The sequence below is a fragment of the Triticum urartu genome, chromosome 7 (assembly GCF_003073215.2).
Source record: "Triticum urartu cultivar G1812 chromosome 7, Tu2.1, whole genome shotgun sequence".
Lineage (NCBI taxonomy): Eukaryota > Viridiplantae > Streptophyta > Magnoliopsida > Poales > Poaceae > Triticum > Triticum urartu.
Genome location: NC_053028.1, coordinates 16,593,738 through 16,608,613, shown reverse-complemented (window position 1 = coordinate 16,608,613; position 14,876 = coordinate 16,593,738). Strand labels below are relative to the sequence as shown.

At 46.7% G+C, this 14,876-nt stretch overlaps 1 protein-coding gene across 1 annotated transcript; it reads left to right on the top strand.

Annotated features, from left to right (window-relative positions):
• Positions 1–9,451: 9,451 nt before the first annotated feature.
• LOC125519691 (ruBisCO large subunit-binding protein subunit beta, chloroplastic) lies at positions 9,452–14,662 on the top strand. Its single transcript, XM_048684422.1, has 15 exons — positions 9,452–9,580; positions 10,522–10,737; positions 10,839–10,964; positions 11,206–11,343; positions 11,435–11,530; positions 11,687–11,929; positions 12,032–12,266; positions 12,345–12,514; positions 12,829–12,906; positions 13,018–13,089; positions 13,225–13,329; positions 13,466–13,558; positions 13,639–13,731; positions 14,198–14,321; positions 14,414–14,662. The coding sequence occupies exons 2-15, from the start codon at positions 10,528–10,530 to the stop codon at positions 14,425–14,427; spliced, it is 1,797 nt and encodes a 598-aa protein (XP_048540379.1). The 5' UTR covers positions 9,452–9,580; positions 10,522–10,527; the 3' UTR covers positions 14,428–14,662.
• Positions 14,663–14,876: the final 214 nt, after the last annotated feature.

Sequence of the window (14,876 nt, the reverse complement as noted above, 5' to 3'; positions counted from 1 at the left end):
GCACTGGTGGGAGATAGGGCGGGGAGACGACACGGGGGCCGACCGATACTGGGTCGACGGCTGCCGCAGGAGGACGCCACGAACGCATGCGCGGAAGTGCGTCGCACCGCGGACGGGGAGCGCGTCGATGTCGAGTGGTGCCTCCTGAAGCCAAGTGGAGTCGTCGGTGATGAACATGAGCGCGCTGAGACGGATCTCGCGGCCCTCCACCAAAACTCCGCACGAAACCATGATCAAAGGGATCGGAAAAATCGCAACTTCTCCAACTAGGCGCTAAGATTCCTGCCCCACGGTGGGCGCCAACTGTCGTGGTTCTAACTCTGACAGTGATGTAGGGGGGTGAGTATGGAGAGGCTAGATCTCAGCTATGGAGAGGCTGTAAACACACCAGGATGTACAAGTTCAGGCCCTTCGCGGAGGAAGTAACAGCCCTACATCTCGGTGCCCGGAGGCGGTCGATTGGATTATAGGCGTGTGAATAACAGAGGTGCGAACCCTTGTCTCGGAGGAGGGGTGGCTTATATAGAGTGCGCCAGGACCCCGGCCAGCCCACGTTACCAAGGGTTCAATGTACATTAAGGCGGGGCGTTACTGGTAACGCTAGTAATAAAGTGCTATAATGACCATAAAGACTACTTAATAGCCGACCGTTTGCCTGCGGAGTGACTTTAGATCTCCTGGCAGTCGAGTGGTTGGCTTCGTGGTCGAGTGGTAGCTTCTTGGTCGAGTGTCTTGAACCCGTCGAGTGGGTACCTTCAAGTCGATTGAAAGGTGACTTCTTCCAAGGATGTCCTTGGGTAGGGCTCTTAGGACAGGTCCATGCCCCTACCCTAGGTACATAGCTTCGTCATACCCTACTGTCACCTTTGGGTATCCTATGAAGATGTGTTTGTCCGCTTTGGGTTCGAGCTTCTCCGGCTGAAGCCCTAAGCATCGCATCCCCAAACATTAAGAAATGACAACTTTGGTTTCTTGCCAAACCAATGTTCATATGACGTCGTCTCAACGGACTTAGATGGTGTCCTATCTAAAGTGAATGCAGCTGTCTCTAACGCATAACCTCAAAATGAAAACGGTAGATCGGTAAGAGACATCATAGATCGCACCATATCTCATAGTGTTCGATTACGACGTCCGGACACACCATTGCCTTGTGGTGTTCCAGGTGGCTTCAACTATGAAACAATTCCACAATGTCTTAAGTGATTGCCAAACTCATAACTCAGAAAATCCCCTTTTGTTCAGATCGTAGGAACATGATCTTATTGTTATGATGATTCTTAACTTCACTCTGAAATCGCTTGAACTTTTCAAATGTTTCAGACTTGTGCTTCATTAAGTAGATATACCTATATCTACCCAAATCGTCAGTGAATATGAGAAAATAGCGATATCCACCGCACGCTTCAATTCTCACTGGATCACACGCATCAGCATGCATGATTTCCAACAAGTCACTTGCCCGTTTCATTGTACCTGAAAACGGGGTCTTAGTCATCCTGCCCATGAGGCATGGGTCGCATGTGTCAAGTGATTCAAAATCAAGTGACTCCAAACATCCATCGACATGGAGTTTCTTCATGCATCTTACGCCAATATGACCTAAGCGGCAGTGCCACGAGAAAGTGGTACTATCATTATTAACTCTACATCTTTTGGCGTGAACGTGTGTATTACCACGACCGAGATTCAATGAACCATTCACATAGGGTGCATGACCATGAAAGGTATCATTCATGTAAACATAATAACCATTATTCTCTAACTTAAATGAATGACCGTATTGCAATGAACATGATCTAATCATATTCATGCTCAACGTAGACACCTGATAACATTTATCTAGGTTTAATACTAATCCCGAAGGCAGATGGAGCGTGCGATGGTGATCTCATCAACTTTGGAAACACTTCCAACACACATCGTCACCTCGCCCTTAGCCAGTCTCCGTTTAGTCCGTAGCTTTTGCTTCAAATCACCAATAATAGTAACTGAACCGGTATCCAATACCCGGGTGCTACCAGGAGTACTAGTGAGGTACACATTAATAACACGTATATAGTTTGTTGAAGTTGCCAGCCTTCTTATCTACCATGCATTTGGGGTAATTCCACTATCAGTGACCGTTCCCTTTACAATAGAAGCACTTAGTCTCGGGTTTAGGTTCAACCTTGGGTTCCTTCACTGGAGCGACAACTGGTTTTCCATCCATGAAGTTTCCCTTCTAGCCCTTGCCCTTCTTGAAACCAGTGGTCTTGTTAAACCATCAACACTTGATGCTCCTTCTTGATTTCTACCTTTTGCGGTCTTAAGCACCGCGAACAGCTCCGGGATCAACTCCATCCCTTGCATGTCATAGTTCATCACGAAGATCTAGTAGCTTAGTGATAATGGCTAGAGAACTCTATCAATCACTATCTTATCTGGAAGTTTAACTCCCACTTGATTTAAGTGATTGTAGCACCCAGACATTCTGAGCACATGCTCACTAGCTGAGCTATTCTCCTCCATCTTGTTGGCAAAAGAACTTGTCAGAGGTCTCACACCTCTCAACACGGGCATGAGCCTGAAATCCCAATTTCAGCTCTTGGAACATCTCATATGTTCTATGGCGTTCAAAACGTCATTGGAATCCCGATTCTAAGCCGTAAAGTATGGTGCACTAAACTATCAAGTAGTCATCAGGATGTGTCTGTCAGGTGTTCAAAACATCCACAGACGACGTTGTAGGGGTTTGCACATCGAGCGGTGTATCAAAGACGTAAGCCTTCTGTGTAGCAGTGAGGACACTCCTCGGACTACGGACCTAGTCCGCATCATTGCTTACAATATCTTTCAACTTAATTTTTCTCTAGGAACGTGTTGAAACAGGGAGCTACAACGTGAGCTATTTATCTACAACATATTTGCAAAGAGAATTTAGACTATGTTCATGATAATTGAGTTCATCTAATCAAATTATTTAATAAACTCCCACTCAGATAGACATCCCTCTAGTCATCTAAGTGAAACATGATCCGAATCGACTAGGCCGTGTCCGATCATCACGTGAGACGGACTAGTCATCAACGGTGAACATCTCATGTTGATCGTATCTTCTATACGACTCATGTTCGACCTTTCGGTCTTCCGTGTTCCGAGGCCATGTATGTACATGCTAGGCTCGTCAAGTCAACCTAAGTGTATTACGTGTGTAAATCTGGCTTACACCCGTTGTATTCGAATGTTAGAATCTATCACACCCGATCATCACGTGGTGCTTCGAAACAACGAACCTTCGCAACGGTGCACAGTTAGGGGGAACACTCTTCTTGAAATTATTGCGAGGGATCATCTTATTTAAGCTACCGTCGTTCTAAGCAAATAAGATGTAAAACATGATAAACATCACATGCAATCAAATAGTGACATGATATGGCCAATATCATTTTGCTCCTTTTGAACTCCATCTTCGGGGCTCCATGATCATCGTTGTCACCGGCATGACACCATGATCTCCATCATCGTGTCTTCTTGAAGTTGTCTCGTCATCTATTACTTCTACTACTATGGCTAACGCTTTAGCAATAAAGTAAATTAATTACATGACGTTTAAGTTGACACGCAGGTCATAAATAAATTAAGACAACTCCTATGGCTCCTGCCGGTTGTCATACTCATCGACATGCAAGTCGTGATTCCTATTACAAGAACATGATCAATCTCATACATCATATATATCATTCATCACATCCTTTTGGCCATATCACATCACACGGCACATGCTGCAAAAACAAGTTAGACGTCCTCTAATTGTTGTTGCAAGTTTTTACGTGGCTGCTATAGGTTTCTAGCAAGAACGTTTCTTACCTACGCCAAAACCACAACATGATATGCCAATTTCTATTTACCCTTCATAAGGACCCTTTTCATCGAATCCGATCCGACTAAAGTGGGAGAGACAGACACCCGCTAGCCACCTTATGCAACTAGTGCATGTCAGTCGGTGGAACCAGTCTCACGTAAGAGTACGTGTAAGGTTGGTCCGGGCCGCTTCATCCCACGATGCCGCCGAATCAAGATAAGACTAGTAACGGCAAGAAAATTGACAAAATCGATGCCCACAACAACTTGTATTCTACTCATGCATAGAAACTACGCATAGACCTAGCTCATGATGCCACTGTTGGGGAACGTAGCAGAATTTTAAAATTTTCTACGCATCACCAAGATCAATCTATGGAGTCATCTAGCAACGAGGGAGAGGGGAGTGCATCTACATACCCTTGTAGATCGCTAAGCGGAAGCGTTCAAGTGAACGGGGTTGATGGAGTCGTACTCGTCGTGATCCAAATCACCGATGATCCTAGCACCGAACGGACGGCACCTCCGCGTTCAACACACGTACGGTTGGGAGACGTCTCCTCCTTCTTGATCCAGCAAGGTGAGAGGAGAAGTTGAGGGAAAACTCCGACATCACGACGGCGTGGTGGTGATGGAGCTCGTGGTTCTCCGACAGGGCTTCGCCAAGCACTACGGAGGAGGATGAGGTGTTGGAGGAGGAAGAGGGCTGCGCCAGGGGAAGGGTGTGGCTGCCCTCTCTCTCCCTCACTATATATAGGGGGAAGGGAGGAGGGGGAGGCGCCCTAGGGTTCCCTAGGGGAGGGGCGGCGGCCACAGGGGAAACCCTAGATGGGTTTGGGCGCCCCCACCCCCTAGGAAACTTGCCCCCCAAGCCGGGAGGGGCGGCTGCCCTAGGGGTGGCGCCCCCACCTCTCCTGGTTACGTGAGATGGGGTGGGAGGGGCGCTCAGCCCCTTAGTGGGCTGATGTGCCCTCTCCCCTTGGCCCATAAGGCCCCCCAACGCTTGCCGGGGCCTCCGAAACCCCTTTCGAACACGCTGGTCATCACCTGGTACCCCCGGAACAATTCCGGACTCCAATACCCTTCGTCCAATATACCGATCTTCACCTCCGAACCATTCCGGAGCTCCTCGTCATGTCCGGGATCTCATCCGGGACTCCGGACAACCTTCAGTAACCACATACTATTTCCCATAACAACTCTAGCGTCACCGAACCTTAAGTGTGTAGACCCTACGGGTTCGGGAACCATGCAGACATGACCGAGACAACTCTCCGGCCAATAACCAACAGCGGGATCTGGATACACATGTTGGCTCCCACATGTTCCACGATGATCTCATCAGATGAACCACGATGTCGAGGATTCAATCAACCCCGTATACAATTCCCTTTGTCCAGCGGTATTGTACTTGCCTGAGATTCGATCGTCGGTATCCGATACCTTGTTCAATCTCGTTACCGGCAAGTCTCTTTACTCGTTCCGTAACACATCATCCCGTGATCAACTCCTTGGTCACATTGTGCACATTATGATGATGTCCTACCGAGTGGGCCCAGAGATACCTCTCCGTTTACACGGAGTGACAAATCCCAGTCTCGATTCGTGCCAACCCAACAGACACTTTCGGAGATACCTGTAGTGTATCTTTATAGCCACCCAATTACGTTGTGACGTTTGGTACACCCAAAGCACTTCTACGGTATCCGGGAGTTGCACAATCTCATGGTCTAAGAAAATGATACTTGACATTAGAAAAGTTTTAGCATATGAACTACACGATCTTTGTGCTAGGCTTAGGATTGGGTCTCGTCCATCACATCATTCTCCTAATGATGTGATTCCGTTATCAATGACATCCAATTGTCCATGGTCAGAAAACCGTAACCATCTGTTGATCAACGAGGTAGTCAACTAGAGGCTTACTAGGGACATGGTGTTGTCTATGTATCCACACATGTATCTGAGTTTCCTATCAATATAATTCTAGCATGGATAATAAACGATTATCATGAATAATGAAATATAATAATAATAACTAATTTATTATTGCCTCTAGGGCATATTTCCAACAGCCCTCTCATTTAACTAGGCAGGCAAACCCAAGGAGCAAACACTCGTGAGATATATAAGCATTTTCTAGTGAAAAAAATAGTGTTACCAACTAAAGAAAAAAGAAGCATGCATATAGAACACATAGGCAACGATCAACGATGTACATCTGATCGTTTCAAAGGTATATGGAGGGGCACAAATATCAACATAGAATATGGAGTGAGTGGATCAAAGTTGACTGGAAGCAGAATCAATATCCGCAACATCGCATCTTTCAAAGGTTCCAAATACTCGCCGCCGTCATTAGTAACAAGTGTATCTGAATTATCATATGGAAACAACAAAATTTATCCAAAGATTCGTTTTCTGGCAGTATAACAGTGTCGGATTCATCGAGAGATGTCGAATCATGTTCATCTAGAGCGTTTTCGTCCCCCCACAACATGGTGACATCTAGGTTTTGCGGGACATAGTGGGACACCGAGCTAGAACTTAACCCGAGAAACACGAGACCATGCCGTGAAACTCAAATATTGTCCGCCCAAGGCTGCAATTGTCAGCTTGAGCCTTGAGGGCACACCGAGGTATGTTCTTCTTTCTGGGGCCTAAGATCCTCGCTTTGTTTGTTTCCAGAACCATTAATTGCTTCTGCATGTTTGATCGAAATTATGTGAGTGTCTCCTCTTTCCCGAGCATTGTCCCTCTCAGTCATTGGGCCCAAGAGAGACGAGTTACTGATGTGGAGCACGCACGAAAAGAGATCCACAAGAATGGAGATTGCTCGGTCTAAGTTAATAAGTTGAGTATCATTAGCATTGGACTTGTTGTAGTATAGTGGTAAGTATTCCCGCCTGTCACGCGGGTGACCCGGGTTCGATCCCCGGCAACGGCGAATTTTTTTGTTTCGCGGCCCACGACAGGCCAGGCCGATTCTGTTCGGCCTGCTGAGAGCCCGCTCCTGACCGGCCTGCACGGTTCTAGACGCTTCCACAACGGTCGAGGCCGATCCACTGCGTCCCGATGGCTCGTGCCCGCCTGGCCCGTCCGGGCCTATTTACCGTATGCACCCTGGAAAAGTATCCTGTTCGCTCTGGGGCCCTCCTAAGACATTTGCCGTCGTCCTACAATCTTTTTGTTGCAATGGCAAAACATGCGCGTGCTTAAGGACTACTAGAATCTAGTCATTGCCCAAATGCTTATAATGATACCGCTGATTTTCATAAAAGAAACACTTTGTTTTTGGTTTGTGCATGTTACCCTTATTTTGTTGGTTTTGCAGCTATATTTGCTAGCTCAAATTTAAATGAACCATCGTTATATTTGTAGACCAAATGAGTTGGTGTTGTATGTTATGCGTTTATGTCAGTCTTTTTTCTCCAATTCAGCCGGAAGAAGTTGTCAATTTTTTTTAATTTGGCTCAGCAATTTCGTTGATAAGGAAGAAAGAAGTACGGCGGAGCACGGAGCCCGCCTTTGGTGCCATCAGGGCAAGATGTCGGCAAGGCCTCGACCAGGAACAAGTCGTATGCATAGGCGAATTTCGAAGGTTAATGGTTTGGAGTGCGGCTCACATAGAAATTCTAGTGGTTTGCCAGTTTAGAGGGATGGCCAGGGTGGTGAGGAGAAGGGGTGGTGGAGGCAGGCGGGTTGGCCGGTGGTCATGGACGGGTTGGGGAAGAAGATGAATAGGGGAGTAGGTGGAAGAAGGCCATCTGGTCGTTGGCTGCACATCGAACGGTTCTGAAAAATCGACCCATCCAAATCTTTTTTTAATCGGCCGCTCTCTAGCCATCCCTTTTTTCTCATGGGCAACTGTGTCAAGATGATTCTTAAACCCCAATCAGGGTTGAAATATATTTTTCTTTGTATTATTCTCTGAGTTGCATAAATAGAATAGAAATAAAATTTAAGCTAGACTCGTCTTCACTAGAATCATCTATCCAGATCTATGCTCATGCATTATTGTTAACGTACTTACATTCTTCTATCTGGATGGGCCGCTGTCTAACATCTTAACTCTTGGTTTCATCATCCCTAGCACCCATATGCTCGTCGTCGAGACTTTAGATGCCATTTCCTTGCTGGGCACCAAGGAGATACCAAAGGCACAAAGACGACCACTGTGCCTCGGTATTTTGCCAGCAGGCACTCTTCTAGCTGATGGCCATATATAAACAAAGGATGCAACGGGAAATTGCATTTTCTATTTTTGAATGTGTCATTCCTTTCATTTGCTTATTTTCCGGTCAAGATAGTTGCATCCTTTATTAGAGCATTAATAGCCGGATATATCAAATCTGGCACCCTATAAGTTCGCGAACAATGACCAGTCAATCATCAAATCGCCACGTCCATATCCGTGTACCTCATATTTGGTACCCTAAATCCATAGCATGCATCCAACATGAAAGAAACTACGTAGATGATCAACGAAATAAATGAACGCACAACAAACGAACACATAACAAACCACATATTCGAGTAATCTTGAACGAAAAAGCATCAGAGTTCAATTCACATACATAATTTTTAAACTAAAATTACTAAAAACGAAAACAGAGATGGAGAGGGCTGAGCATCTTCACCAGTTCCTCGTCGGGCCTTTGCCCTTCCAGTCACCAAGCGGTTGTAGCCCTTCATGTAAGTGTCGGCGGCAGGAGGAGGGTCGTCAGTGACGTCAGATGAGGAGTCAATGTAGTCGGTCATCCTTCGGATGGTGTATTTTTGCTGCCTCGCTAGCTTCGCCGCTATTGCTTTCGCTGTTGCCTTCTTTGCCGCATCGCGCGCCGATTACTCGATACCGAGCCGAAGCGCCTTGGCGATCTTCTGACGGAGCCGGAGGGCATCCATCTCTGCCGTCTTCAGCGAGCGGGGGTAGACAACCGCGAAGAGCTGCTCATCCTCATCGAGCGCCGCCAGTGGTCCGCGTTGACTGCGGGAAGACTATGTGATCGCCTCCGCCGCCCTTTCCCTAGCCCGTTGCCTCTCGTGGTGGGCGGCACATGCCTCCATTTAGGGTGTCCGAGGCCACGACACCGGCGACAGGAGTAAAAGCATCCACCGATGCCCTTGTGGAGGTATGCGTGGCGCGGGATGGGCCGAAGAGGAGGAGAGGGGCGAGCAGTGGAGGAGAAGCGATGGAGAGCGAAGCAGAGAATGAAATGAAGTTAGGTTTTGCTCCAGATGGGGATTTTAAGTGGAGATGGAGTGGGGTCTGTGCGGGCCATGGTGCGCCGAGCTGACGCGTCCAGACCTCCACAAACTCGCCCTAGATTTGGTCTGGGTTTGAGGAGGGCCGGTCAGCCCGAACGTGCGCGGTCGGTTTGAGGAGCCCGACTTGGTCGGGTTTTTATGACCGGACACCGCCTAGCCGTCGCCCGGGTCAGTTTGGGGTCTTAGCACAGAGACCGAGATTTGTATCCTGCTAATAACGAAAGGGTCCCTGTACAAATGTTATTACTGTCACCGGAAATACGCACTTACGCAAGGGTGGGAGCGGAAGACGCCACCAACCAATCCCCTCTGTAAAACCCTGGCGTGTATTTAAGAGCTACCTCATCCCCTTCCTCCACCTCCCCCCAACCCAAAGCAAACCCCTCACCCGCACCCGCAGCGCCCCTGCCCTCCCGAGGCCGCAGCCTTATCCTCTCCGCCCGCCTAGCTCCTCCGCCGGTCCGCCAAGGTAAGCTACCGCCCCCACCCCTATCCCCTTCCCTTCTCCCCTCCCGGCTCCTCGCCCGCTGAATTCAGCCGCCGGGCCGTCGCGTTCGGGCGTGGCGGTCCGAGGATTAGATGGGCAGGTCGCGCCGTGTTTTGGCACAGGTCTCCGTGTGAATTAGGGCGCGGGGAGGGGTTTCCGGTAGGTTTTGCCGGCCAATTCGGCGGGCGTGCGGTCTTGGGTCTGGGATGTTTTATGCCTTAGCCAGGTACTGATGTTTGCTGGCAGTGGGATTAGAGCAATTCCTCCCAGATGCCGCGGGCTGTCGGCGCTCGGGAGGCTCGCTGGGCCTCCGGCTTCATGCATAGCCCGCTGTGAAGGGTACATTGGCGCAGAACGGTGTTACGGTGTGCCATTGGGAAGTGGTGTAGCCGCTGCGAATTGCTTCTCTATGGGGTGTGTGCTCTGCAGGCGGTTCAGGGCTCGCGCTCTGTCGGCCGTGTGCCTGTTTGGGTTTTGTGGTGCTCTTATTCGGGTGGCCAGAGCAGGAGCTACATCTGCCGTTCAATTTTGCGATGAGAATTGCAGTTTGCTTGCACACTGACTAGCTAATTTTAAATCCCCAATATTGTTGTCATTGGTTGGCCGTACTTGTTGTTTCTAGAACACAGAGTAGTAGAGTGGTCAACTGCTGTTTCTGCATAATTTGAGGACACTAATAAAATTCTGTTTTCAACCAATACATGGAACACCTTGCTAATTCACATTCTTGTTTCGGTGTACATCTGTAGGACACAAACAAATAAGGTGTCTATTTTGATTTAGTGCCTTTGCCTCCACTGCCTTTATCTGGAGTGAAGCTTGCTTGTGTGTCCTTGTGATTACAAGATCTCCATATTCATAGATTTGTATATGTTGTAGTATATATATTGTTCTGTCATTCTGATATTATCATTGCTTCACAGGAAAACATGGCTTCACCATTTGGTGCCACTTCTACCGTTGGGCTCATGGCAGCTCCATCTGGCATTGTATCAGACAAGAAGCCATTTTCACTGTCATCTATCTCCCTTGCCGACAGGCCACGACATGTGCGCCTTCAGAGGAAATGCAACTTCAGGGTAAAAGCCGCCAAGGAGCTCTACTTCAACAAGGATGGCTCAGCCACCAAGAAGCTCCAGGTGAGCTTCACATATCTTATACATAATATTTTGTTTTCTCACTACGTGAAGGTGCCTGGTGAGTCTTCAACAAACACTGAGTAGTTGTTTCCATATCGTAGGTTGGAGTCAACAAGCTTGCAGATCTTGTTGGAGTTACCTTGGGACCAAAGGGAAGGAATGTTGTTTTGGAGAGCAAGTACGGCTCCCCTAAGATTGTCAATGATGGTGTTACAGTTGCAAGAGAGGTATGTTGCATATTACCATGTGATGAGTCAATCGGCCAGTTTTTCTGCTACACTTCTAGTACTGAGAAGATTGCTTTTAGTAATCATGCACATATTTTTTGTCACTCAAAGCACATGAGTTTGCATGTTGTATTCGTATATACATGGATCTAGTGTAATTACTTTCTGGCAATACGAGCATGCTCATGATTTTAGTTTAATGCCCCAGCTGAATATTCAAGTAACAATTGTTGCACTGCAGGTTGAGCTGGAGGATCCTGTTGAAAATATTGGAGCTAAGTTGGTTAGGCAAGCTGCAGCGAAGACCAACGATTTAGCTGGAGACGGGACAACTACTTCTGTCGTTCTTGCTCAGGGGCTCATTGCTGAGGGTGTTAAGGTATGCCACTAGAAGAAATTTATTGTTACATGTGATTTGTGTGTGGTGTTACTGTTCTGTAAAACCTAAAAATGTGTCTGTTACTATTCAGGTTATTGCAGCTGGTGCTAACCCTGTTCAAATTACTCGTGGTATTGAGAAAACAGCGAAAGCACTAGTCCTTGAACTTAAGAAGATGTCAAAGGAGGTAAAACTAATCATTAGGCTATTATGCTGTCAAAGTGTTCCTAGTTTTGGCAATCTGGCCCTTAATTGTATTTAACTGATGCCCAACTTGAGTGAAATGGCTGGTATATGTAATATGCCTATTAGTTCTATTTACAAATGCATGTTCTTGCTGCAGGTTGAAGACAGTGAGCTTGCCGATGTTGCTGCGGTCAGTGCTGGCAACAACTACGAAATCGGTAACATGATAGCAGAGGCTATGAGCAAGGTCGGACGGAAGGGAGTGGTTACCCTTGAAGAGGGGAGGAGTTCCGAGAACAATCTTTATGTTGTGGAGGGAATGCAGTTTGAGCGTGGTTATATCTCTCCTTATTTCGTCACTGACAGCGAGAAAATGACCACCGAGTACGAGAACTGCAAGGTAAGCTGTAATCTGAGCATCTATCAGTTTGTTTTTGCTACTGCTTACTGTCTTTATGGTTCAGTTTCAGATTATTAATGTGTTCTGATCTTCTTTCTTCAGCTGCTTTTGGTTGACAAGAAAATCACCAATGCACGGGATCTTATCAATGTTCTGGAGGAAGCCATCAGGGGTCAATACCCAATCCTGATCATTGCTGAGGATATTGAGCAGGAGGCTCTTGCAACCCTTGTTGTCAACAAGCTCAGAGGTTCTTTGAAAATTTGCGCTATCAAAGCCCCTGGTTTTGGAGAGCGCAAGACCCAGTACCTGGACGACATTGCCATCCTCACCGGAGGTGAGGCGAAAATACATCTCAAATGAATGTTTCCATGATCACCAATGCTTCTTGTTCATGACGTGCATTTTTTCGCAGGAACTGTAATCAGAGACGAGGTTGGACTCACACTTGACAAGGCAGATAACACAGTTCTAGGAACGGCTGCAAAGGTTGTCCTTACAAAGGAGTCCACAACAATTGTTGGTGATGGCAGCACCCAGGAAGAAGTGACTAAGAGGGTTGCACAGATCAAAAATCTCATTGAGGTATGTCATTTTCTGAGTTCTAGAAGGCTCCATTTCATCATGCCTGGTACTGTGTGCAGATTGGAAATTTCTTCATATTAGAATGTACTCCCTCTGTCCCATAATGTAAGACGTTTTTTGATACCAGACTAGTGTCAAAAAGCGTCTTACATTATGGGACGGAGGGAGTAGTTTGGTTGGTTTACATGCTTCATCCTGGGCGCATGTTATAAATTTCTTTGTTTGAGCTCTGTGTGTGGCTGTTCTGTTTATCCCAGACTTAAAAAGCATTGTAGTCTTAAGTCTGATTCTAAGTGGTTATTGCTGACTCACAGGCAGCAGAGCAAGACTACGAGAAGGAAAAACTCAATGAGAGGATTGCAAAGCTCGCCGGTGGTGTTGCTGTTATTCAGGTATTAATGGAGGACACTATTATTTTTGGCATGCTGCTCTTTTGCTTGATTCCCCGTTGGAAGGAAGGATGGCATGTTAACTGTAGTAACCCATGGCTTGTGACTTGGTAGGTGGGAGCACAAACAGAAACTGAACTTAAGGAGAAGAAGTTGAGAGTTGAGGATGCTCTAAACGCAACCAAGGTAAGTCAAACAATGTTGTGTCCTTAAATAATTTTAGCTGTCAGCTTTGTATCTGCTTATCAAAGAAGCAGAGTTAAGCCCATTAGTTTATTTATTATTCTTTCAGCATTCTGAATTGCTTCTTATTTTTCGCAGGCTGCTGTTGAGGAAGGTATTGTTGTTGGTGGAGGGTGCACTCTTTTGAGGCTGGCTGCTAAGGTTGATGCCATCAAGGACACCCTCGATAACGACGAGCAGAAGGTAAAAACCAAATGAAATTCCTCAAGGCTTCTAATACTTGCACACAATGCAGTCCGGTGCAAGTGGGTCACAAACAATCATGTTGAATCATTGAGCATTCAAGTTTGACATGCTGTAATGCCAACTTTTCTACTAGGTCGGAGCAGAGATAGTGAGGAGGGCGCTGTGCTACCCACTCAAATTGATCGCCAAGAATGCTGGTGTCAATGGCAGTGTTGTTACCGAGAAGGTTAGAGTTTGTTTACTAAAAATAAATGTTGTTATTTTCCTGCATGTATCCTACTAACATGAAAAATGCTGCTGTACCAGGTTCTTTCTAACGACAACTTCAAGTTCGGCTACAACGCTGCCACTGGGCAGTACGAGGACTTGATGGCTGCTGGTATCATCGACCCCACTAAGGTATGTAGCCCTACGGGCGCCCCCACAGTCATCCTTTGCACCATTCTGAAATGGATAGAGTGCAGTCTTGATAGTTGGGTTGCATCTTGCTTTTTTAACTGGGCAAAACCACCCTTTTTCTTTTGGGAGATTTAGTGTTACTACTTTGGAATAAAGTGTCCAGATGTAAGCTTGTAGAGTCTAGTCCAAGAAAGACAAAAGGAAACGATGTGGATAATGAAAGCTAATCTATATTAGCTTTAATCTTGTACAATTGCAAAAAAATTAAAAAGCCAGAAGAACCTGGGGAGCTGCGAAAAGATAAAGGGAGAGGGAAAAAGGAAGCAACTATGGTTGAAATAAAGACCATGATAATGCTATATGGTTCCTCTCTTCCCCCAGTATTGTCTGCTGAAAAAAAAAACTACAGATGGAAGATGATCCTCATTTTCTGTTCCTGACGATGAACTCTGCATAATTGATGCAGGTGGTGAGATGTTGCCTGGAGCATGCCGCGTCGGTGGCCAAGACCTTCCTGACGTCGGACGTGGTGGTCGTTGAGATCAAGGAGCCCGAGGCCGCGCCCCTCGCCAACCCCATGGATAACTCCGGTAAGCTTCAAACCTTTTTAGCATGTGAACAAACGTTACACTGCTTGTACGAAGCATGTTGCTGATCCGTGCTTGCTTTGATGATGGACCAGGCTTTGGATACTGATGAGCAACACGGCTGAGTTTCTCCGGAGGACGTGGTTTAATTTTTGGTAGCATGAACCAAGTTTTGAGAGATTGATGATGATGATGATGGTAGTTTTGAGATAAGAAAAATGCAATGTGATGTGCCGCCAGAAAGGCGAAATAAGCAGAGAAACATTTAGCGGAAATTTCTTGATGTAATTGGAACAGCATACGGCTCTTGTTTTACGCGCAGGAATGTACGCCATTTCACGTCTCGGTTCTGTGTTTCGTTTCAGAGTTGCTATTGGCACTACGTTAGTGTTGTGTTGAACACTCTGGTTCTTTGATTTTCATCAAAGAAACAGCCAGTCCCTACAACGTTTTACTATTTGTGTTACTGGGAACTAAGATAACCCGGGAGCACCCTCTGCCATCTAGCTTCAATCCTTCTCCATCGCCAGACCAGCTGCTAGTCCTCCAAACCGAATT

Bases quoted from the DNA above. Each gene is read 5' to 3' on its own strand.
- LOC125519691 (XM_048684422.1), top strand. From the start codon at position 10,528: ATGGCTTCACCATTTGGTGCCACTTCTACCGTTGGGCTCATGGCAGCT. The intron at 12,267-12,344 runs GTGAGGCGAAAA...ATTTTTTCGCAG, and splicing joins CATTGCCATCCTCACCGGAG to GAACTGTAATCAGAGACGAG. The intron at 13,090-13,224 runs GTAAGTCAAACA...TATTTTTCGCAG, and splicing joins ATGCTCTAAACGCAACCAAG to GCTGCTGTTGAGGAAGGTAT.